Source organism: Pseudophryne corroboree, chromosome 3, assembly GCF_028390025.1.
Source record: "Pseudophryne corroboree isolate aPseCor3 chromosome 3, aPseCor3.hap2, whole genome shotgun sequence".
Lineage (NCBI taxonomy): Eukaryota > Metazoa > Chordata > Amphibia > Anura > Myobatrachidae > Pseudophryne > Pseudophryne corroboree.
The window spans coordinates 607,879,327-607,903,003 of NC_086446.1; the positions used below are offsets into that span (position 1 = coordinate 607,879,327).

General features: G+C 43.5%; 1 protein-coding gene across 2 annotated transcripts in view; it reads left to right on the plus strand.

The window, feature by feature from the left end:
- Positions 1-23,677, plus strand: part of LOC135056420 (uncharacterized) — a 243,261-nt gene that overhangs the window by 212,725 nt on the left and 6,859 nt on the right. For both annotated transcript variants that reach the window (XM_063961561.1, XM_063961563.1), the window contains 4 exons: positions 10,032-10,193; positions 12,328-12,514; positions 13,848-14,002; positions 20,894-21,012. In XM_063961561.1, coding sequence (XP_063817631.1) covers positions 10,032-10,193; positions 12,328-12,514; positions 13,848-14,002; positions 20,894-21,012 — 623 coding nt within the window. The remainder of the gene's footprint in view (positions 1-10,031; positions 10,194-12,327; positions 12,515-13,847; positions 14,003-20,893; positions 21,013-23,677) is intronic.

Sequence of the window (23,677 nt, forward strand, 5' to 3'; positions counted from 1 at the left end):
TGCTGTGAGTGTAGCTGAGTATTCAGTCAGTGCAATAGACCAGAGACCAGCTACCAGGTAGAAGAGACAGGAGCCTTATCATGATATGGGAGAAGTGCAGTACTGGTTCTATTATGTTTGTGTATTTATTATGGTTTGTTTTTCCTTTTCCTGGTCACTTATTTATATACAGTTTATACTATAGACCATCTATAATGTTAAATATTAATACTGTATTCCATCCAGTAACCAGTGTATAAAAAGATCAATGTGAACATTAATGTCCAGGGTGGGTCTGTACTAGGTACTTCTACCACTCCCCCAGACTCCCACACTTGCTCCAATGTTATACAGAGTGGGAGATTATGGACTGCATTTGGAAACCCCTCTCTAGAAATTCTGCGTTTGCCACTGTCACTAGACCAGTAGTTCTATGACTGTGTGCCGTGGCACCCTGGGATGCCTCCGGACACTTGCAGTGATGCCCTGGGTTAGTGGTCCAGGACCAATTCAAATTATTTATGGTCAATATAATAAGCAAAACCAGTGCTGGTGCTGACAATCATGCAATATGTGGACAAATAGAAGCAAATCGTGTCCCTCACCACATGACTAACCCTAAACACATTTTACTTAATTTCATATTTCTTTCTAAATTTCTCATTAACAAACTATTGAGCAAGGGGTGCCGTGAAATTTTTTTTTTATACTCTAGGGCGCCGTGATTCTAAAAAGTTTGGGAACCACTGTACTAGACACATAGGGGGTAATTCAGAGTTGATCGCAGCAGCAAATTTGTCAGCAGATGGGCAAAACCACGGGCCTAATTCAGACCTGATCGTAGCAGCAAATTTGTTAGCAGTTGGGCAATACTATGTGCACTGCAGGGAGGGGGGGGGGGGGCAGATATAACATGTGCAGAGAGAGTTAGATTTGGGTGGGGTGTGTTCAAACTGAAATCTAAATTGCAGTGTAAAAATAAAGCAGCCAGTATTTACCCTGCACAGAAACAAAATAATCCACCCAAATCTAACTCTCCCTGCAAATGTTACATCTGCCACACCTGCAGTGCACATGGGCCCTCATTCCGAGTTGTTAGCTCGTTATTTTCCTTCGCATCGGTGCGTTTTTCCGCTAACTTCACATGCGCAATGTTCGCACTGCGGCTGCGTCAAGTAAATTTGCTAAGAAGTTTGGTATTTTACTCACGGCATTACGAGGTTGTTTCTTCGTTCTGGTGATCGGCGTGTGATTGACAGGAAGTGGGTGTTTCTGGGCGGAAACTGGCCGTTTTTGTTATGTACACCAGTGCCTGCAGGAAAGTACTGGTGTCAGAACTGTTATGCACAACAAATGGACTCACAGACAGACTGGGGAATATGACATAACGTACACAGAAGGTGATAGGGTAACAAAATACACACAAAGTGAACAGAGAAGCCCAGAGGCTAAGGAACTGGGTGTCTCCCTTGTATTAGAAATGCTCAGATGGGAAAAGCAAGATGTTGTGTTTTAATACATAGAGAACCCGAAATGCTGTTGCTAAGGGCAACAGCAAAACCCTAAAGGGTTACCAACGGGTGTGGCAGTAAACTCCTTGGTCAGAGATGGAATGATAGACACAAGGAGAGTCTCCACAATCCTAATTCTCACTTGCAGTGCACAGGTTCAGTTTACTGCCACTAAACTGACCCCTGACACCTAGCACAGTGAGACAGGATTAGACAGGCAAGTCTTAGAATACAGCCGCAAACTTGCTAAGTTCACAGAGTAGTAACAGAACCCCAGCAAGCTAAACGACTGACTCCAGTCTTACTGCTAGGTCTGGATTGGCAGAGTGTAATACCAAATCCCCAGGCCTATTTGCAGTAAGCAACAAACAAATACAAAGCTACACAGTACTGGCTAACTTTCAGGAACTGACTAACCAACAAAGATTCAGCAGCATCTGCTTAACCTGGAAAGAGGCCTTATAAAGCAGGTGCTGTCCACGCCCCACTCAGACCTCACAGACTGTGAGCACAAAAACCAGCACCGGATCCCCTGCCGTGCACAGAGCCTATAACCACTGCACAGCAAAAGACCCGAACCGGAGTATCAGCTGCGCTCAGGTTACTCCGCTAGTACTTGTCTCCCGGTTGCCATGACGACGTGGCAGCACAGGGCAGGAGACCCTAACAGTTTTATGGGTGTGTGTGAAAAAACGCTGCAGTTTCTGGGAAAAACGCGGGAGTGGCTGGAGAAACGGGGGAGTGTCTGGCCGAACGCTGGGTGTATTTGTGACGTCAAACCAGGAACGAAACTGACTGAACTGATCGCACTGGAAGAGTAAGTCTCGAGCTACTCAGAAACTGCAAAGAAAATTCTTTTCGCAATATTGTGAATACTTCGTTCGCAATTCTGCTAAGCTAAGATTCACTCCCAGAGGGCGGCGGCTTAGCGTGTGCACTGCTGCGAAAAGCGGCTAGCGAGCGAACAACTCGGAATGAGGGCCATGGTTTTGCCCAACTGCTAACAAACTTGCTGCTGCGATCAACTCTGAATTACCTCCATAAATCCATGCTAATTGTCACACAGGCAGTTTTTATTTCTTAAACAGCAAATTTTGTGACTTTGCAATATGAAGCTTGAGTCAGTTTTTCAGGATGTCCTTCTATAGCTCAGACTTCCCTTTCTAAGTCACCCTGGTGTATCTATATGTCTGGTGGGATCCGGTCTGAAGATCGACAGTGTCTAGGTCGACAATGTTTAGGTCGACCACTATAGGTCGACAGTCACTAGGTCGACATGGATGGAAGGTCGACAGGGTTTCTAGGTCGACATGTGCTAGGTCGACAGGTCTAAAGGTCGACATGAGTTTTTCACTTTTTTTTTTTGTGGATTTTTTCATACTTAACGATCCTCGTGGACTACGACTGGAACGGTAAAGTGTGCCGAGCGAAGCGGTAGCGGAGCGAAGGCACCATGCGAGGGGACGCGGTGCATTAATTTGGGATCCCGGTCACTTTACGAAGAAAACGACACAAAAAAAACAAACAACTCATGTCGACCTTTAGACCTGTCGACCTAGCACATGTCGACCTAGAAACCTTTCGACCTTCCATCCATGTCGACCTAGTGACTGTCGACCTATAGTGGTCGACCTAGACACTGTCGATAAAACGAACCACACCCATGTCTGGCATCTGCGTGTTCCCAAGAAGAGCGTAACCTGATCTCTGAGTGTGAGCCATACGTGTGCACTGTAAAGTTTCTTCACTCCCCGGCCCCATAGCAATTGCTAATATTGACGAAATTGTCAATATTGGCCTGCATGTATAAGCAACCCGTCACCAACGACGAATGAGCGCGGGGCCGCACATCGTTCATCATTGGTGCATACACACTGAAAGATATGAACGATATCTCATTCATTTAATGAACGAGATCGTTCATATCTTTCAGTGTTATCGCGTAGTGTGTAGGGCCTATTACAGTAAGGCAACTGTACAATGACTGGACACTTTGCTATTTAATGCAGCTCATGGAACTATACAGATAATACTTTTTGCAACAGACAGACTCCTAGAAATAAATGAACTTTCTACAAATTCCTGAGCTCATTTTCATGTCTAGTTGCTGAGTCTGAAACCCCTGTAGCCACTTCAAAGACATTTCTATTTATTGACCTGAAGGAAAACGTCCAGCTGTTCTGCCAGCTGTTTGCCCTCAGTGTGAGATTACAGCAGCAATACAATGGTATAAAAGGCTTTTTTCCCTGCGGATATCAGGCATGTAGGAGCAAGCGTGAGGCAGAAACACAACCGTGACCTGTGTAGTTGTGTATCGTAACGGTAACCACTATGTTATTCAGGTAAAAAATAATGAAAAAGTGAAGACATGTTAAAATGATTTTAGTGGATATGTTAGAGACACACGACTTTATTATATATTCTCATGCAGAAATATTTTATAAACAGCGGACATATAACCACATACAATTACACAGACTTATTTACATATCAAACACAGAACTCGTTTTAAAAAGTGATATTTTATTTCCCATTGTCTGTCAGGAAATTTGAACGTTATATGAGTTTCAATAGGCTAACATGTTACGGCTCTGAATATGTGTACACACACACACACACACTACACATTCATATGGTGCATATGTAATCTGATTTTCTTTTGGAACTAATACCTACAGTAGCTGTAATACTTGGTAGAAGCAGGAGAAACAGTATTCGGATAAGAAGAGGACAGCAGAGTCTAAATTGCAGTAATCACTATACAGTAGCTCTTGTAAATTTAATTAGTGGAAGACCCTGTGACCTGAGGACGTTTAATAATCTTGATTCCAGTAAATAATCTGCAGGATGTATGATTTGCTTCTTAAAGAACAGATAATAAAACAAGAAACGTGTATGTAATTTAATAAAAATGAGACTCTTGCTATTCAAGTGTTCCACAGTTTATTTTGGAATTCTTTTTAACAGAGAACAATCATAAACCTCTTAACTAACACCCTCAAACCAAACATTCTCTTCAGATGGTGTTTACTTACATGTGTTATTATGAATCAAAAAAGGAAAAATCTATTACGCTGATTGTTTGAAAAAGCTGAATTTTCCTGAACCTTGAAAGTAAAGGGGCACGCACACTAGAAGATTTTTTCCTGCGATTTGAGCGTTAACGATGGCTTTCAACGATCTACCATTCAAGTCATTCAGTGTGTACACAATGAACAATGCGCGCACCCGCACTCATTTGAAGCGGGCCGTCAGTCGTCAATGCATGCAGCTCAATCTTCAGTGCGTTGCTGGTGAAATCGCTTATATTGGCATATTTATTCGCAATGAACGATGTCCTATATGAGCAATTTGACCAATTTGAAACATCTGGAACTGATGTGTGAACTGGCCATCATAAATAAGGTGCAAAAACCAGCTTCACAAATGATTTCCAGCAGATCGTTCATCATTCAAATTGTTTGTAAAAACGCTCACTGTGTACACTCAATATCACTCCGGGAAGTTCAAGGGAAATTGCTCCTCTTCCAAATTGTTTATCTTTCACATCTTTCAAGTCTTACAGTGTGTATGGGCCTTTAAGCGCCCTACACACTCAGCGATGTTGCAGGGCGATATGAAGGATAACGTTCAGAAATGAACGATACATCGTTCATATAGTTTAGTGTGGAGGTACCAACGATGAACGATGTGCGGCCCCGCAGTCGTTCATCGTTGGTTCACCGTAATTTTTCAATGCAAGTCAATTTGGATGAGATCGTTCATCATTCAGATCGATCATCGTCCAAATTGCATACATCGCTGAGTGTGTAGGGTCCTTAAGAGTTTAAAAAACAAATATCTGTAGGGCCTCACCAAGCTCTAGCCTGGCAAAAGCACTGGTCTCCAAGAAGAGATCAACAAATACACCTCCACTAATTCCAGTAGGTTCAGAACATTATTAGGGACCTGATGTGCCTTAAGGTGGATACACACTACAGGAATATCTGTCCAATTTTTCTAGTTGGCAGGGAAATCTGGTAATGTACGGGAGCAAATGCCTATTGACCATTTGCTCCCAAAATACTGGGAAACAGACAAAAATGGTAATTCAGACAAATTGGTTAAATCCATTTGATTTAATTAATTTATTCGAACAACCATTTTAGCCCATATTCCAGCTTTTGGGAGCAAACGGGGGACTTGCTACCATACAGTACCAGATTTTCGCTCCAACCAGAAAGATTGGACAGATAATCTTATAAAGTGTATCCAGCTATACAGGTGAACTCCAATATTAGGCTTACCATACTATTTCTTTAAAATAGGACACTCATGAATTAGACTTGTTCAAACCTACATTTCACCTGGTTTTAATCAGCCACAGAATCTGTGTAATTTATGAGTGTCCCTGTTTAAAGGGATAATATGGTAAGCCTAAATAAACCCAATTAATTATATTAACTCTGTAGATTACTCTAGGTCAGGCATTCCAAACCTCGGCCATCAAGGCACACTAACAGTCCAGGTTGTAGTGCTATCAATGCTTGAGCACAGGTGACTTATTAGTACCTCAATTATTTTAATTTAACTACCTGTGCTAAAGTCTGGATATCACTTAAACCTGCACCGTTAGGGCGGTATTCAAATGCTATATCATGCCCAATTTTCTTTCTAAAGTAATCCCAGTTATTGCGCATATCGCGCCCATAGTAATCAGGTTTAGCTGCATAAAGGGCTGGGCACCTCACTATCCTGGGGGTAGCGAGCTGAAATTATGATACCACGACCATCCGCAGAAACAGAACGGGTGTGAAAGGGGCGGAAAGAAGAGAAAACAGTCCTTAGTGTGCCTTGAAGACTGAGGTTGGGAATGCCAGCTTTACGTGTACATCAGAAACCATTAATTTATATATGAAAGTATATAAGGAAAACTTAACATTTATTTTTTTTACATCACAGATAATTTTGTGCGAAGTTGTGGAAAAAAAATGCATTTTGAGTTCATTATGTAAGAAAATAAAATGTGCAAACTGCCAAAAGCCAGGATACATTTATAGTCACTGAAAGTCAGGACACTAGTATTGTGTAAAAGAATCAGTAAGTAACTCTGCCTAGGTAAGGCATCTCCCTAATTCCTGTGCAGTCATCGTACGCCCCGGGATTTATTGTTGTTGAACATTTGATCTTCTCGCTAGTCCACACATAATGCAGAGAACGGAAAGTCATTGGTTTGGCATTTCCCTAATAGTGCGTTTGTTATGGGAAAGCTACAAGTTCACTTCCTGCTTTTGTAGATGGCGATGAAGTGTCTAAAAAAAAATGAGCACGGCCTGTTTCCACAAAATGAGTCCAGTTGATGACATTGGCAGGAGGGAAAAAGCTACAGTAATGTGTATTCGGTAAATTTTAAAAAAGCTGTTTCAAATCCAGTGCAGGTGGTAGAGCTGTACTTTTGTTAATAGCTACTCTACCTTGCTAGGTTCCTACTGAGGGTCTCCACTGTTTTACTCCAGTCCACTTTCCTGGAATGGAGGCCCAAGTGGGAGGTGTGTGTGGTGGTGGGGGGTCATAGCTTTGCAAATGGAATCCCCAGAGCCCAGCCCCCCGCTGTCCAATGCCTCAAATTACAGTAGACTGCCTCATCACCCGGCATCACCTACATCTTGGAGGCTGGTCTTCTGTCCATGTAGTCCAGGAGTTATTTGAGGAGCAGGTCTGAGTGTGATAACATCATGCATGTCATAATTTAACTTCTCTTTATCTTAGTGATTGGCGCAGGTTTAGGTGACGACAACAGCTGCAGACCAGAAAGCAGCAACACTTATAGATGGCGCAAATAAGTACTGTTATAGAGGAATGTTTATCAATTATTGGGTTGTGCACCTGTAATTGTAATTTATCATCTCTTCTAGTAACGGCAATAAGAAATGAAATATTGTCCGAATGTATCGATATGCATTCGCAGTAATGGGCTGTGAAAAGAGCCTGTCCCCGCGATGAGCTTGGAGTGAAGTGACCATATCAGCAGTCTCTTCACTCCTGTAGCTGGACTTCTGGGCATTTGTGTTGTACTTATCATGCATATGTGGTGGCCATTGCTTGGGAGGGTTCAGAAGGCTGTAGCTGCCAGCACCAAACTCTGGTATGCTTCACATTCTGAAGCTTGGTGAATCTGACACTTAATCTAGATCCTATGGGCACTGGCGTATTTATAATGGGTTTAGTGTGTGCGGTGCACACGGGCCTCCTGGGTCTAGGGGGGCCCAAACCGCACACCCTGCACCCGTTTTAAATAAATAACTTCCGAAGTCCCGCGTCAGCAGCAGCAGTGTTGCAGAAATCACTTTTCCGGCTTTTCGCGCACACGCAGTAAGGAAATCACTGGGAAAATGGCCGCTACATCATTTTTCCAGAGACCTGCACATGCGAACTAGACTCTGGGACAGCACAAGGGTCCCCTAGTGCCCAGAACTACAGAGCTGCAAGCTAGAGAGGAAGGGGCCCAGACGGAGCCTGCGCATGGGCCTCTTCCTCTCTAGATGAGCCCCTGCCTGTGGCTGCTGTCGGAAATGGAGGGACAACAGCCGATATGGAGATATTTGCTGTGGTCCCTCCATGGCTTATTCGGAGGATACTTAATATTTGCGAGTATCTCTCAGAAACAGCTGTTTTCAGGGAATATCTTTGCACATATTAATTGGTAAATCGGCCCATTATATTACCCATTCATCCATTGCCCTCCTCAGTTCTGTCTACCATGTCCCGAAGGTCCCCCTATTCAGCAGGTCTGTCCCTCATGTCACACTGTGGCAAAAAGTCCTTAATACGAAGAATAACTAAACTAGTCCTTACCTTATCTGTGGCACTGGCAACAGGGGAGCTCACGGAGTGACAGAATGCGGTTCCTGTACTGGAAATAATAGGTGAAATGGTGTTCTGTCTCATTCCCGGTCTACTCTAACCAAATTCAGAGAGGCGTGGCCATGGCCCTTCAAAAAAATAAAAAAGGTGGAGAAGAGCTTTCCTGGTGCCGCTTCACTACACTGGCAACCACACGGGGGGCACCGGCAGCTGCACAGGGGGCAGTGGTCGTGGCCCCCTCAGCAACGCTGTAGTTGTCCAGGGCTGGGCCCCTACAGCAAGCCCAGGCCCAGGTAACTAGTATCTAACCCCCTCCCCCTCCCACACACACACACACACACCCCTCCCCCACCATCTGCACCACTGCTCCTAGCTGGTACGCAGGTGTATGCATTAATAACTGATATTCTTTCAAAAAAAAATCCACATGCTGTCTAGAATAATAAAAAATATCTAATAATAATGATAATAATAATAATAATAATAATAATAATAAAATACCAATGACAGGTAGCTGCATCCTGGTTTATCAGATACATTCTCACTCACTCAAAGGGAACATCCGTGGGCAGGGGTTTACAGTGTCTTAGCAGCAGACGGGCCAAAGGTGACAACAAGTAGTGTGTTTGACCCTTCAACACAGAGGAAAATCTTGCCTATTCCCAGCATTCTGTCATGAGGGCAGCCATGCCATGCATCATTACACATCTTTTGTTGATGTAACCTTGTAACACTCTTTATCTGGTTAAATGCAGTGATCCCTTCCTTTCCTTGTAACACTCAGAAACACCTCCTTGCAATTCTCAGTTGTGTGTGAATTTGCACAAAAAGGAAAATCGTTTTGCTTCCTAATAGCCCTGGAATAACAAATGCTTCCTCTAGGACCATTAATTGCAGTAGCAGAGCTGAAAAGGAAATAATAATAAAAATGGATTATTATTTTTATCATTAAATTGTCATATTGATAGCAGTGGAAAATGTATAAACTGAATGTACTGTTTATAAGCTTTAGTTATTTAGGGGATGTAGTTACGTGACCGGCAGTTAGGAGACCGCCGGTCACTATATTGACTTCGGGATCCCGGCCATCTGAGAGCCCAACAGTCGGCATACAGACTAATAGGGACCATACCCACTCGTGGTTGTCCACGACACCCATAGAGTGGGAATAGAACCTGTGACGAGTGCAGCGAGCCCGCAAGCGGCTTCATTGCGGGGAGATATGTGCTGAGCAATCTATCACGGAACGCTCAGAAAACATCTTTCCCCCCGCTCAGCACACAGCGCGATGTGTGCTGAGCGAGGGGGATGGGGGGGGGGGAGACACTCACTTCACACAGCAGTGAAGTGAGCGATCTAAATAGATTTGGCATACATGCATGCCAAATCTAGAGCCGGCGATAGTGACGCGTGGGATTGCACATCGCTGTCGCCGGCACCCTACACACAGAGCGATGTATGCTTAATTTCTAATCAATATAGTCAGATTGCTTAGAAATGAAGTAAAAATCGCTACGTGTGTACCCCCCTTAGGGACATGACTTTCTCCAGTTCTTGGATGGAAAGTTGGCATGTGTCACCCAGCATCACACCATACACCACACAAATGTCAGCTACACATACACATACTACAGTATGTCCCTGCATTGATAAAACTTTAAATTGAGAAGCTAAATTCCTATCTGGTTTAAATTGCAGGTAAACCAAGGAGCATCGAAGGTACTCGGATCAGGCCTCGGATACTTGGAACACATATGTCAACTCATAGAAAAAATTGGGCAGCTTCAAGAGCATAATCTTAAACTACAAAAACAAATATTTACTTTACAAAAAGAAGATCGCATGAAACAAATGAAAGAGGTAAGAGTACCATGACAGCCAGATTCCCAAATACTACTGTTTATATGTATGTGCATACTTACATTATACTTGTGCACAGTACTAGTTTTGCTTATGAGCACAAATGAGTATAAGTGACTTTAGTTGGTGGGTAACTCTTCTGTAGCATGGGCCATCCCCTACTCTAGTGATCAGGTTCCACACTGTGCACTTGATTATACATTATGGGGTATATTCAATTGAAGTCGAAAGCTGCCGTATGTCAAAAAAGACGGCAGTTTTCAACTTTTTTAGGTCGGAACGGGTTCCGACCTATTCAATCTAACCCCAAGGAATTCGACTTGTCGAAAAGCACGTGGATCGGTGGAATAGCTGCCGATCCACATGCTTGTATCGAAAACGGGGCCAAAAACCGACAGGTTTTGGCCCCCTTTTCGACCATTTCAATTCGACTTTAAAATAAGTCAAAGTGAGATGGGGAGAGCAGCGCCGGAGACAGGGAGAGCAGTGCCGGAGACAGGGAGAGCAGCTCCGGAGGATGTCACAGCTGCTGCTCACAGCAGCGTCCCTCGGCTCCAGCAAGCGAGACCTCGCTTGCTGGAGCCGGGTGGATTCCGCAGTGAGCGGTGGCTGTGATGCAGGGATGGGGAGAGGCAGAGTGACGGGGTGGGAGATGGGGGAGAGCAGCGCTACAGCAGCGGCTATACTGTATAGCTGCTGCCGTAGCGCTGCTCACCCCCGTCTGCCCGCGGCTCTCCCCCGTCTTTCCTCCCACATCTCAATTCGACTTCTTTAAAAGTCGAATTGAGATGTCATTGAATAGCCCAGGTCGGATCCATTCCGACAAATGAATGTCGGAATGGATCCGACTTCAATTGAATATACCCCTATGTGTATGTTACATTATACTGCACAGGACTATGGTGTATTTTCTACAGTGTACTCCGGTTATTAACCTGGTACATTATTATGCATGCATTAGCAGTATTTACTATATATATATTTATCAAGAGGCCTAGACCATGCACTCTCTAATGGTTAGCCAAGCCTCTAAGCATGGGCCTCTACTGCTGCATCCCCCCGGCGGGCCATTCATGACCCAGTCCGACACTGTCTGTATATAAGAGGAATATTGTGACTGAGAGCCCAGGAGCACTTAGGATACTGGGTAATTAGTAGCCACTCCATTCTCAGTGCCACTGTCTATACCTTATTTGTTGCCTTAGTTCCCAGACATCACATAATGAATAATATGTGACCCATCTTTATGTGTCAACCTAACAATAAAGAAAAAACAGGGAAGGACGTTTATAAACTTCAGTATATAATTAGTTCAGTGCTGCAGAATATTATTGAACATTTAAAAAAAAAAAATATATGATCATAACTAAAAACACGATGTACCTGTATATATGTTTATATCATGTGCAGTGCAGGTAGTTGATATTCATTGGCATATGCAGTGCACATGGGCTCCTGGGTCTAGGGGGGCCAACACCTGACACCCATTCACAATACTTACCTCTCCATTGTCAACACACATTTTATGAGGCGCATGGCGAAAGCTCCATGTTACGGAGATCTGTGCCGTAGATATCACTAGAAACATGGTGCAGGAGATCTGCATGTGCCTGCTAAAGAAAACTCAGGAAAATGGAACCTTTTGATTAGGCCAGCTTACCGCATTGTCTACATATTAATATCCAGGCTTGCTTTATTGGTGTTCCCAATTATAAAGCACTACAGAGTATATTGGCGCTACACATATTATTAATAATAATCATTTAGATCATCAGTTACGCCGTAAGTATCTAAACCTGCTATGAGCTTATATTGTCAGTGTGTACATTCAAATCAATGTATGATGAGTTCATTATACTACAGGCATGAGGTGAAAAGCAGATAACATAGAACTTAGATAACCCAAAACACAAACATACTTCACAATGATGGTCATAAATGCATGTTAAAGTAAAATGGTCAAATAATCAATCACACTGCCTGTCTACCCAAAGAGGGTATGAAGAAAATGGTAAGTTAGAAGACCCAGGAATTCCATTAGAAAGAGCTTAGTTTTGGAATGCCAGCAATGTGAGCATGATATCACTGCACTGACTGGAAGGATTGAGAAGTAACAGCTCTCTTCTTGGTGTAGGAGTACTTTCGACAGCATTGCTCCTGTGGAGCAGCAAATGTTTTGCTCAGTCCGTACCAGGAGGCTAAAAGGCATTTTCCTGTGAGGAGGAACCGGCCGCACAGTATGTTTGTACAAAGTGGAAACCAATCTGACCTTTCCATGATCCCAGAAATTGGCATTAACAATGAAAGGTTTGGCTACAAAGGTTGGTTTCTTATCACAATTTTTCTGATTTAACACATTGTGATAAAATTCAAGAGAACAATATTAACATGTAGGAAATTTTATTTTATTTGCTTTATTGTGCTATCAACAAAAAAAGTTGCTTAAGTTATATCCAGTATTTATCTACCAAGCTGCCACATTACACTACAGTACACCAAGTATATAGGGTTCGGTATGAATTACTGGCGCACGGGATGTCGGCTGTCAATATCGCAGCATCCTGACCGCCAGAACGCCGGCAGCGGGGTGAGCGCTAAGAGTCCTCTTGCAGGCTCGCTGCGCTCGCCACGATGTGGGCTCAGTGGCTCGCTGACCTTGTCACAGGACCTATTCCCACTCTATGGGTGTCGTGACAAAAGTTCTGGCAAAATAAACCTAAGTATGCAAGAACAGACTACAATACAAAGAACACTTGTTGTAGGAAAATGTGATATACAGTAGAGCTATTGTCAGGGCTACAATAATTACTGTGAATGAACCAATATGTCACAATATAAATACAAAGTAGATATTTTAGGTTGCAAAATATGGTTGGCTGCATACGACTAAAAGCACACTTAGGGGTCTGTTATATAAATGAGGAGATCTGAATTTTTGCCCTATTTATATCTATGTCAGTGGTGGGACGGAATACGGCTGTCAAGTTCCCGCCAGCCGCATCCCTCCAGCAAGAATGCCGGTAGTGGGTTGAGCGGTAGGAGTCTCCTTGCAGGCTAGCTGCGCCCACCATGCTGCAGGCTTGGTGGCTCGCTACGCCCACCAGAGGTTCTGTTCTCACTCTGTGGGTGTCGTGGACACCCATGAGTGAGAATAGTCCGTGCACGCCAGGATTCCAGCTGTTGGTATTGTCAGATGTTGGGATTCCGGTGTTGGTGTCCTGACCGCTGGGATACCGACAGCCGGCAAATCGATTGCATCCTGGTGGGACAGGCTAAGCAGAAACAGTCTATGCCGCTGAACACTCTCCAGGCGAGGCAGAGACATCTTTTGCAATAGCCAATAGTCAGTGACTTGAAGATGACAGTCATTTTGTACGTATATTGATGAATGTGAAGTGAAAGGCACAATTTTTACTTGTTATGTACTGAGCTTCTCTATAAATAATTATGAATATTATCACGGATGATAAAAAGACAGGTATACAGTAAAGACACGCAGGTGTAAGAGTCATTCATTCTTGTATTTTGAAATACAAAATATTGCTGAAAGTAGATTGATTGACAGGAAAGCTCCATCGTGTTCTAGAGTCATTAGTGAATAACCACCACTTGTCAGTCACAATATTGTCATCGCCATCATGTTTCTTGCTCCAGGGAATCCTGCACAGACAGAGGGCTGGAGAAGTCCTTCCATATTGGGGCTAAGGAAAACCTTCAGTAAATTAAAATATGAAGACAAAGAAAGTAAGCAAGCGTGGGACAGGAGCTACAGCGATACCTTTGCACAATCCGAACAAGATATGAAAAAGGTTTGTAAAGGTTTCATTATAAAATTTGCCATATATACTAGTTGTGTTGGTGTTGTTATCATGAAATGTTTACCAGCACATATAGATTCTGAGTCATATGTAGTTGCGTCAGTTTCTGCATCTATTGCCAGTCGCATGTCTGCAATTGTATTTACTACAAAGCCCTTCCTTGGTGTACATTCATGCGCCCAAATGTGCAAGAACTGAGTTGCTCATATTCAGCGTCTGTATATGGTAAAATACAATTTTTTGCATCTTGTGACGCACAATCTGGCGCACCATTGAAACTGCCACATGCCCTATAGGCTGAGCCAATGTCACCCATGCATCTGAATCACAACTCCTACTCTGTGTGCTCAGTATATGGACATGGGCAGTGTGACTTAGACGCATACGCAGAAGATAAAAAAAATTGCTCCACTGTGTCCAACTCAAAATCATACTGATAATACTGCGTTTTCCCAACTCATCTTCCTCTCCAATCGTGCTACGTCCACCACCCCTCTCTGCAAGACCTTCACTGGCTTCCCTTCCGAATCCAATTCAAGCTTCTCACACTGACAAAGCCCTCACCCATTCCTCCTCCATTTACATCTCTGACCTTATCTCCCTTTACCCTCCCGCCTGCCCTCTTTGCTCCACAAATGCATGCCGCTTCTCATGCCTACTGATTACCTCCACCCACTCCTAGCTCCAAGATTTTGCACGGCTGCTCTCTACCTCTCCCTATCAGACTCTCCACCTATCTACAAAACTTCAAATTGGCTCTCAAGACCCACTTCTTCATCATACCCAGCCGTCTCTCATCCTAACCCTCTGTTCCACGTTCACTGTCTACCCCAGTGGTTCTCCAACTTGGTCTTCAGGACTCCACATAGTTCAGGTTCTCCAGGTCACCTGTCAGTTGCACTGTGTGTCACCAACTATTACAGTTAAACACATAGCCAGATTAAGGGATGAGGGGGGGGGGGGGCAGGGGACAGGGCATCCTGTACCTCGGGCCCCCCTCTCTCAGGGCCCCCCCCAAGCTGGAGCACACGGACATCACTAGCTCTCCTTCTTGTGAAGCAGCAGAACCAGGCAGGCAGAATGTGAGCGTACTATGGGGGTCATTCTGACCTGATCGCTCGCTGCAGTTCTTTGCAGCGCAGCGATCAGGTCAGAGCTGTCGTTGCCTAGCGATTTGCCTCTGCCTGATTGACAGGCAGAGGCGGTCACTGGGCGGCACGGCGGTATTTGCCCGCCATTTTGTGGGCGTGGTCCGGCCAACGCAGGCGTGGCCGGACCGTGCGAGGGGGTGGGCCACAGCGGCTGCCTGACATCACACGTAGCCGTTGCAACCCAGGCAGCGATGAGTAGCTTCCGGCCAGCACGCAAAAGCCCACTGATGGGCGCCTTCCCCCCCCACATGTCTGTTTTGCTACGATCAAGTCATAATCACCCCCTATATGCAGTGCAGGCAGAGACACAGGCAACAGGCATATCAGGTGCATGAGCTACCCGACCAGAGGAGAGATAGAGGGGGAAAGGGAGGGGGGAGAGAGATAGCTGTAAGTGACCAGGGATCCCAGCTTCTTCTCCTCCCTGCCTGAGTGTCTGGGTCCTGTGTAACCTGTTATCTTGAGAGCATTCACGTCTAGAGAGAGAGACACACACAGTGAGACACACACAGTGTCCTCCTGAGACCTGTCCCAGTGTGTAAGTAGTACAGAGGCTGCTGCTATTCTTGCATGTGACAGGATAAATTAGATATTTTATTTTTTATGTGTATTTTAAGGTTAAGTTGTCTTTGTTCCACTGCAAGAAAACTTTATAAAATACTTGTCTTTCAATTAGGTGGCACTATAAACACTACCCATGCACAATACATACCTCCCAACATGTTCCATTCCAGAAGGTACAAAATGCTATCCACCTGGACTTCCCTCCTGGAATGAGTCACGTTGGGAGGTATGCACAATCTAATATACACTCCCCCTCCCCTTCCTTCCCGGGCCCACCTGTTTTAAGTGACCCGGGCCCCCCCAAAGGCTTAATCCGGCCCAGGTTAAAAATCCACAGGAGACCTGGAAAATATGAACTGTGTGGGGTCTTAAGGACAGAGTTTGAAAACATGTGGTCTACCCCATCTGGAACTGGTGGATTCACATCCATGCTCTAGAGTCTATATAACGGTGTTATGGACATGGAGAATAACATTATAAGGGTCCCATCTCATTCTGTCTCAACCATCCCAGAGTATTAATAACAGGGAAAAGCCTAAAGCTAAAATAATGTACTGTATGTATCATCACTCATCAGCTCAGAAATTGTCAATGAATTATCTGTTCAGGTTTCAGATTTCATAAGTGATTATATATTTTGCATATAACCCATATTTTTGCAATCAGATTTTTGATGTTGGACAACCTGTATGTTTTTAGACATACTGAGATTCCACACAATAACAGGATAAACTATGTAATAACAATTTCACCACAAAATGTCATCTGGAATAGGAATTGTATGTACATAAGACAACACACAGCTGGATAAACAGACTTTGAAGCAACTTTTTCCAAATGGGTTTAATAGATTTCTGGGATTGACATGTGTATGCAGTGTACATTTTGTGTTTGGGCTCAGGACAGCTTAGAGTTTAAGCCTTCAGAATAAAGGTCTGCATTACACTCATATATTAACTAATAATGAATAACTAATAGATGGTACTACAGATCAAATAAGACTGACTACTGAGTCACTTATACAGGTCTTTACTGTTATGTTCAATGAGATTGTCTGAGAATGTATGGAGATTGCAAAGTGCATACTGAAAAGTAGGAATAATTGCTTGTTTTCCTGGTTGGAAATATGAAAGACAGTACCTAGACAGTCACCAGACAATGTTCAATTATTACATTAGGATTGTTCTGTAGGTGTTCAAGTAGGTGATTATCTATGTTTGTGTATCAAATAAATGGTTTTCAACACAGACCAGTGTTTCTCAATTATGACTAGAATGAGTCTCTATTAAAAGGTTGAGGGGGGTAATTAAATTACCGGCAAATAAGCATCAGGTGTAAAAAAACAGTAGTTTTTCCCGATTTTTCCCCACATTTTTTTTTTTTGGCTTATCCAATTAGGTCACCCCCCAAAAAAATCCTTTTCACCCGAAAACACACAGATTCAGTGAAACTTGTCTGTTTTCGATAGAAACAGCGCAGGTCTGTTTTCAGGAGTTTTGCTTTGCCTGGCTGAGGCAGGTGAAACAAAATCCCTGATAAAGCACGTCTTACACTGGATTATCGGGGCTAATTGAATAGCCCCCGGAGAGTGATGTTTACAGTTCCTTGCTAGTAGCCAAAATAGTGAACCTAGTGTTATGGATTGGTGCAAAGCAGAGGCATAACTAGGGTCTTTGGTGCCCAGGGCAAGGTGAAGAATGGCACCGATCTCTCATCCCCCCCCCCTTTCCAATAAAAAAAAAAAGGAAAACATATCCCTGCATGTGCCGGAAGCGCATGTGGTGCAGGAAAAGGGGCGTTGTTTCACTTTTTTGGTTAGTACCTGTGAAAAGAGAGACCAGGGACAGAGCGAGAGAGACCAGGGGCAGAGAGAGAGACAAGGGGCAGAGAGAGAGGGAGAGAGACCTGGGAGGAAGAGAAAGAGAGAAACCTGGGAGGGGGAGAGACAGAGATCTGGAAGAGAGAGAGAGAGAGACCTGGAAAGGGAGGGAGGGAGAAAGGGAGAGGGGGAAACACCTGTGAGGGAGGGAGAGACACCTGGGAGGCAGAAACAGCTGGGAAAGTGAAAGAGAGTGAGGGAGGGAGAGAAACCTCACCCCCCCCCCCACGCACACACACACACACTTTAAGTTGCACTCACCGGCATGTAGTTCTTCTCGATCTCCACTCAGATACAGTCGAACTGATAAACACATCCGGGCTTTGCAAGAACTTGGTGACCAGGCCTACCTGCTTCTCTGGCTCAGTGCTATGTCATCCTACTGCTCATGAGTTCTGCCATCATGATTCACTGCCCAATCCTCTTCTTCCACCTTTTCGTCCTCCTCCTCAGATGACCATGAAGCCCTGCTCTGGCACCGCTCACTATGCTGAGACTGACACTGTAGTCTCTATGCATTGCAGACTCCTGCCATCCTCCCACACAATGACATTAGTTCAGCTACCCCCCGCCTCCTTTGAAAGTCCCTGCTGCTATGGGCCCGATGGCTTCTTTCCATACCCATGGGCATTCACCACTTGGTGATCCAGAGCAATGGGAGGTGGAAGCTATAAGTGGCAAGTGCAGTAACTTAAAACAAATACCCAGCGGGATGACACTGTCGGCATCTGGTAGTACAATGCGCCATCCGGCTGCGCCTACCTCTTCCTTGTCTGCCATGGTGCCCAGGGCATGAGTCCCACTTGGAAGCCCCTTTTTACACCACTGGAGCAAAGTGACAATTTCTTTTGCAGAGAGAGATTATTGAAACAAGATAACAGGTTGGAAAAGGAGCATTTTTAGAGGAGCAATCCTTGATGTGCAGAGAGGCAAACTGAATTTTGCACCAAGGATAAGGATGGGAACAATTAGTCTATTATAGGTGGGAGAGCAGTGAGTCTCTAACACAGTAGCGAGTCTCTAACACAATGGATGGGAGGAATAAGACTGTATTACAAGATAGGAATAGTCCTTTACATGCATGAAAATGGTAAATCTGTTACAGGAATGACAGCAGCAAATCTATAGGACAAGGATGGTAATAGTGAGTCTCTATTCCATGGATGTAAGTCACAAGCCATTATTACAAGATTGTATGAGTGGATCAATTAAAAGAACGTAGTGTGTCTCCATCCCTAGGGCTGAGAGCAGTGTGTTTTATTTTAGGGGCTGAGAATAGTGAGTTTCTATAAACAGGGCTGACAGCAGTGAGTCTCCATCACCAGGACTTACACAAAAGTGAGTCTCCATTACCACGGCCGAGGCTGTGGATCACCATTACCAGGGCTGGGCTGTGAGTCTCCAACACTAGTGCTGGGAGCAGTGAGTTTCCATCACAAGGACTGAGAGCAGGGAGTCTACATCACAAGGACTGAGAGCAGGGAGTCTACATCACAAGGACTGAGAGCAGGGAGTCTACATCACAAGGACTGAGAGCTGTAATTCTTTATCACAACAGTTGATAGCACCGTCTCCATCACAAGGACTGAAAGCAGAGCCTCACAAAGACTGAGGGCATAGCCTCCATCACAAGGACTGAGAGCATAGTCTCCATCACAAGGACTGAGAGCATAGTCTCCATCACAAGGACTGAGAGCATAGTCTCCATCACGAGGACTGAGAGCATAGTCTCCATCACGAGGACTGAGAGCAGTGTCTCCATCACAAAATCTGAGTTCACTGAGTTCCATAAAAGTGCTGAGAGATATGAGTCTCCATTACAAAGTTTGAAGAGAACTGTGAGTTTCCATCACAATGGTTGAGAATAGTGAGTCTCCATCAGAAGATCTGACAGCGTATAGTTTCCATCAACATAGCTGAAAACAGTTAGTCTCCATCCCAACGGATTCGGCTAAGAGCATTGAGATTCCATTACAAGAGTTGAGAGCACTTTGTTTCCGTGTACAGGGCTAAGAGCAATGAGTCTCATTCACAAGGGCTGAGAGCACCAAATCTCCATCACCAGCGTGAAGTACAGTATCTCACACAGTGGAAGAGAACAGTGAGTCTATAGGACAAGAATGGACAGGCTATTAAAGAGATGACAGCAGTGAGTTACTACTATAGGGATGAGAAGAAATAGGATCTACTATACAAGATCTGTTATATGAGACAAAGCACACAAGGGAAGAAGACCCTGCTCCAGAGAGCTTCTGGTGAGAGGCATTGGCTTATCTATAATGGGTACAGTGTGTGCAGTGTATACAGGCCCCTGGGTCCAATAGGACCCACACTGCACACATTGCACCCATGTTTAATTACTTACCTTTCCTGTGTTCCATGTTGGCACTGCAGTTGCAGCAAAGATCACCAGCAAAATGGCTACCGCGCATGCGAAGTAGCAATTAGTTGCCAGAACAAGGGTGCCATGTTTCCATAGACCTGCGTATGTGAGTAGAGAGGAGGAGGACGGCCCAGAGTCTGCACACGGGCCCCTCCTCTGTTAAACGTCCATGGTGAGAGGGAATCCCCAAGAGTGGCGAAATAAGCCCATCTAGGTTACTCAAGGACAAGTAACCACCCTCTGTTGGTCACAGATACTACTGGCCTCACAGCAATCTCTCATTTACACACAGAAACAATAAAGGTATACTAGCACCAGCATAAAAATCAGGCGTAACACTATTTATCCTCTAAGAAGTGTGGTGACGATAACTCATAAGTACAGGGACTGTCAACCAGGCTTTCTAGAAAATACAGATATTTATTCTTTTCCTTTTGCGATTTTTGACATTCTTCCATTATTGTCACAACTTGCATAAACCTTGCAGTATTTGCTTTTCAACTCAACATGAGATCTTTGGCTGGAACAGCCTGTTAGCAATGGACAAATGCTGTAGTGAGTAATTTAAATAAATATTGAATATTGCTCAATGATAAAAAAAAAAATGTTATTACTTTCAGTACACAATACATTTCTGAAAATGTTTCAAAATGATTAACAGCTATGATCCTAAAAGGTTTTATCAAAAGAATAACACTTGGTAAGATTTTCTTTTAGTGTAATATGAGTTCTGATCTTATTGTAGTATCCATTGCTATATACCTGGTGACTATGGTATTATCCGTTCACCAATAATTGCAGCATTCTGTATAACTGTATTATGTGTTCTATTGGCTCACAGTGATTGTAGATCTTGGATGTCACTGGACTTACATTATGAACTAACTTCTATTTGTTATCTTCAGTTTGATCTCCACCCATGGGGACGAGTCAGGGATCTTCTTAAGAAGACAAAAAATAGGAATCAGAATAAACTGGGATTATCCTCAGCATCACTAAAGAGATCCTGCCCCCAGCTGTACAGGTATGATGGAATACTGGTTTTCAATATATTCTGACAATATGAATGTTTTTCTTGTATATCATTTTCCTTATGTAATTCCTGTTACAGTGAAAACTTTATTTTCAGTTAGGATTATGTCCAGCACGTTCAAAGCTAATGGTACTTTCATTTAAAACCTTGCGGCATTAATAAAAGTTATCAATCTCCTGTAAAACTGATATAAAAGCATAAGGGCTGATTCACTGGAGCTATTTTTTTTTGCTCTTCTCTGTTTTCTAAAAAAAATCTGCATATGGACAGAAGCCCTACTGTGCATTTGTAGATCAGGAATAGCGATGACGGACACGCATGGCTGCAGCCGTCAGGTGAGTGACAATCTGTGGCCGTATGGGGGGCGTGGAGGTGCACCACTCTAGAAAGCAGGGCAATGTCAGCCCCGTTTTCTGTGCATGCCGTAGCCAGTGACTCCATCCTTGGACATAGGTTCACTGGCCCTGGCTGCATGAATTAATCAGATACCCTGATTAACCTGGGGGTTACTCAGATGTCCAGTAGTTGCGCCGATCATCCGATGCTGCGTCTTCGGATTCAGCAGCGGATCAGAGAAGCTGCAGGAGACGCCTATTTACACAAGATGCCCAGCCTGTCCAACTGACTGGGGATTTTTTACAGGCATTAAAGGTATCAGAGGATCCACCTGTATGCATTGAGATCTGACTAACAAAGACTAAATTAGCCCTTTGGGCTATATTTATTATTACATGTGGACAGCTCATGAAAATAAGGATTCCTTATCGCTGCAGTTCATGGCGATAAGCAATTCTAATTTAACTAAATTTGCTATTACAGATTCGCCGGGACAAGAACTTCAATAGGAGCCTATCTCGGCGATCAGTAGAAGTAAAGTGATTGCATCCACAATCACTTAGCTTTCTATTTTGGCCAGCTGCTGCACTACTGCGCATGTGCAACATTGGTCAGTGCATGTGCAAGCAGGGAGGGAGCATTTGGATTTCTCTATCAATAAAAGCTTCACATATAACCCATAGGCCAGTGTTTCCCAACCTCGGTCCTCAAGGCACACTAACAGTCCTGGTTTTAGTGATATCCAGGCTTTAGCACAGGTGACTTAATTAGTACCTCAGTTATTTTGATTTAACCATCTGTGCTAAAGCCTGGATATCACTAAAACCTGCACTATTGGAGTGCCTTGAGGACCGTGGTTGGGAATGCCTGCCATAGGCTATAGCAGGCTAAGTTAATTGAATTTGCACTGCTACTTTTCACTTGTATGATGCCTTGGGGTGGTTGGGCTGTGCTGGCCCGTTCGTTGAACCTGAACCTTAGGAATGTTAGGGAACCATCTGTTGAGGTCACCTGTTCATGTAGGTGGGACCATATTTTTGGGGCAAAAATAATGTCAAGAACCTCAATTTTAATCTATGTTAAATAGCAGAGTTTATTATAATTGTTTTGATTGCCAGTGTTCTTGATGTTTTGAGTGTGCACCTAGAGCTTTCATTTTCTTAGTGTGTAACTCCATTGAATGATGGTGTTAGCTTTGCATTCCGGAGCATAGTAAATCTGACAGCCTAGCAGCCCCCATAGAAACCTATGGGACAGCTTTTGGTGTCCGAAATGGAGGGTCTGCTATGGGTTTATTTTATACCAATTTTGCTTCTTACAAAGTTTGGGAGGTACACTAGGTGAGAGGAAGTGCCTCGTTAGAGTTATTTTCTCTGTTGCCGAAAGGTAGATTATATCACAGATGGTCTGGCAGAGAAAGTAGGTTAACTGTGTAGGCACAAAGTAAATTTTTATTAACAATTATATTTAACTATGGATTGACCTCAAAATTGGTACCATGCACTGACAGCAAACATAGTAATGTAATTCATGGTTTTAGTAGGGTGTGATATCCTGTACTCAACATAATTTAACCGCTGTAAATAGGGAGAATAGTACAAGTGGCATTTTTGTTCATGCTCTTTAAGGAAATAGCCTATTTTTAACAATAAACAACTCCATACTGTCACATTTACAGCTGGAATAAATATTTCAGTTTCCTTCTATTGTTTTGAGCTAAAGAAAGTCCAGACTGATGCATATTCTATGCATTTCCTAACCGTTATGTATAAACTAAACATGCCTTTTTTTAAATGTAAAATGCTTTTTTGACCTCACTTCTTTAATCGCACATACAAATTTTAATAGAAAGAAAAATTACAGCTCGATTAATAAAGTTTTATTGTTTTATCTTCAGGTTCTGAAATTGTTTCCTATTTTGCAAACTCACTTAATCATTTTATGCATTACTTGTTGTAGAGCTGTTACCTGACTAGTGACAGTCATTTCTAGACATTTTAGTCCATTACAGTATATAAAGTCTATTAAAAATAGTGATTATTCTCTCTCCCCAGCTGCAGTGGCTAACAACACTGTTGCTAGACAGTCATAAGAAGGTGATCAATAGAGTACTTTTTTGGGCTGGGATTGAAATAGTAAAATAGAAAAATATTAAATATGTCAATATACACAAACTACTTCTATAGTGTTCCCACGTAGCACAGTTAATTACTCACATCAGTGGTGGAACCATCATTGGTACAAAGGGTGCAGAGCAGATAGCTTTATCTGACCGAAGCATGCATAGTGGTCATTAGCTCCAAACTGAGAGCAGAAAAAG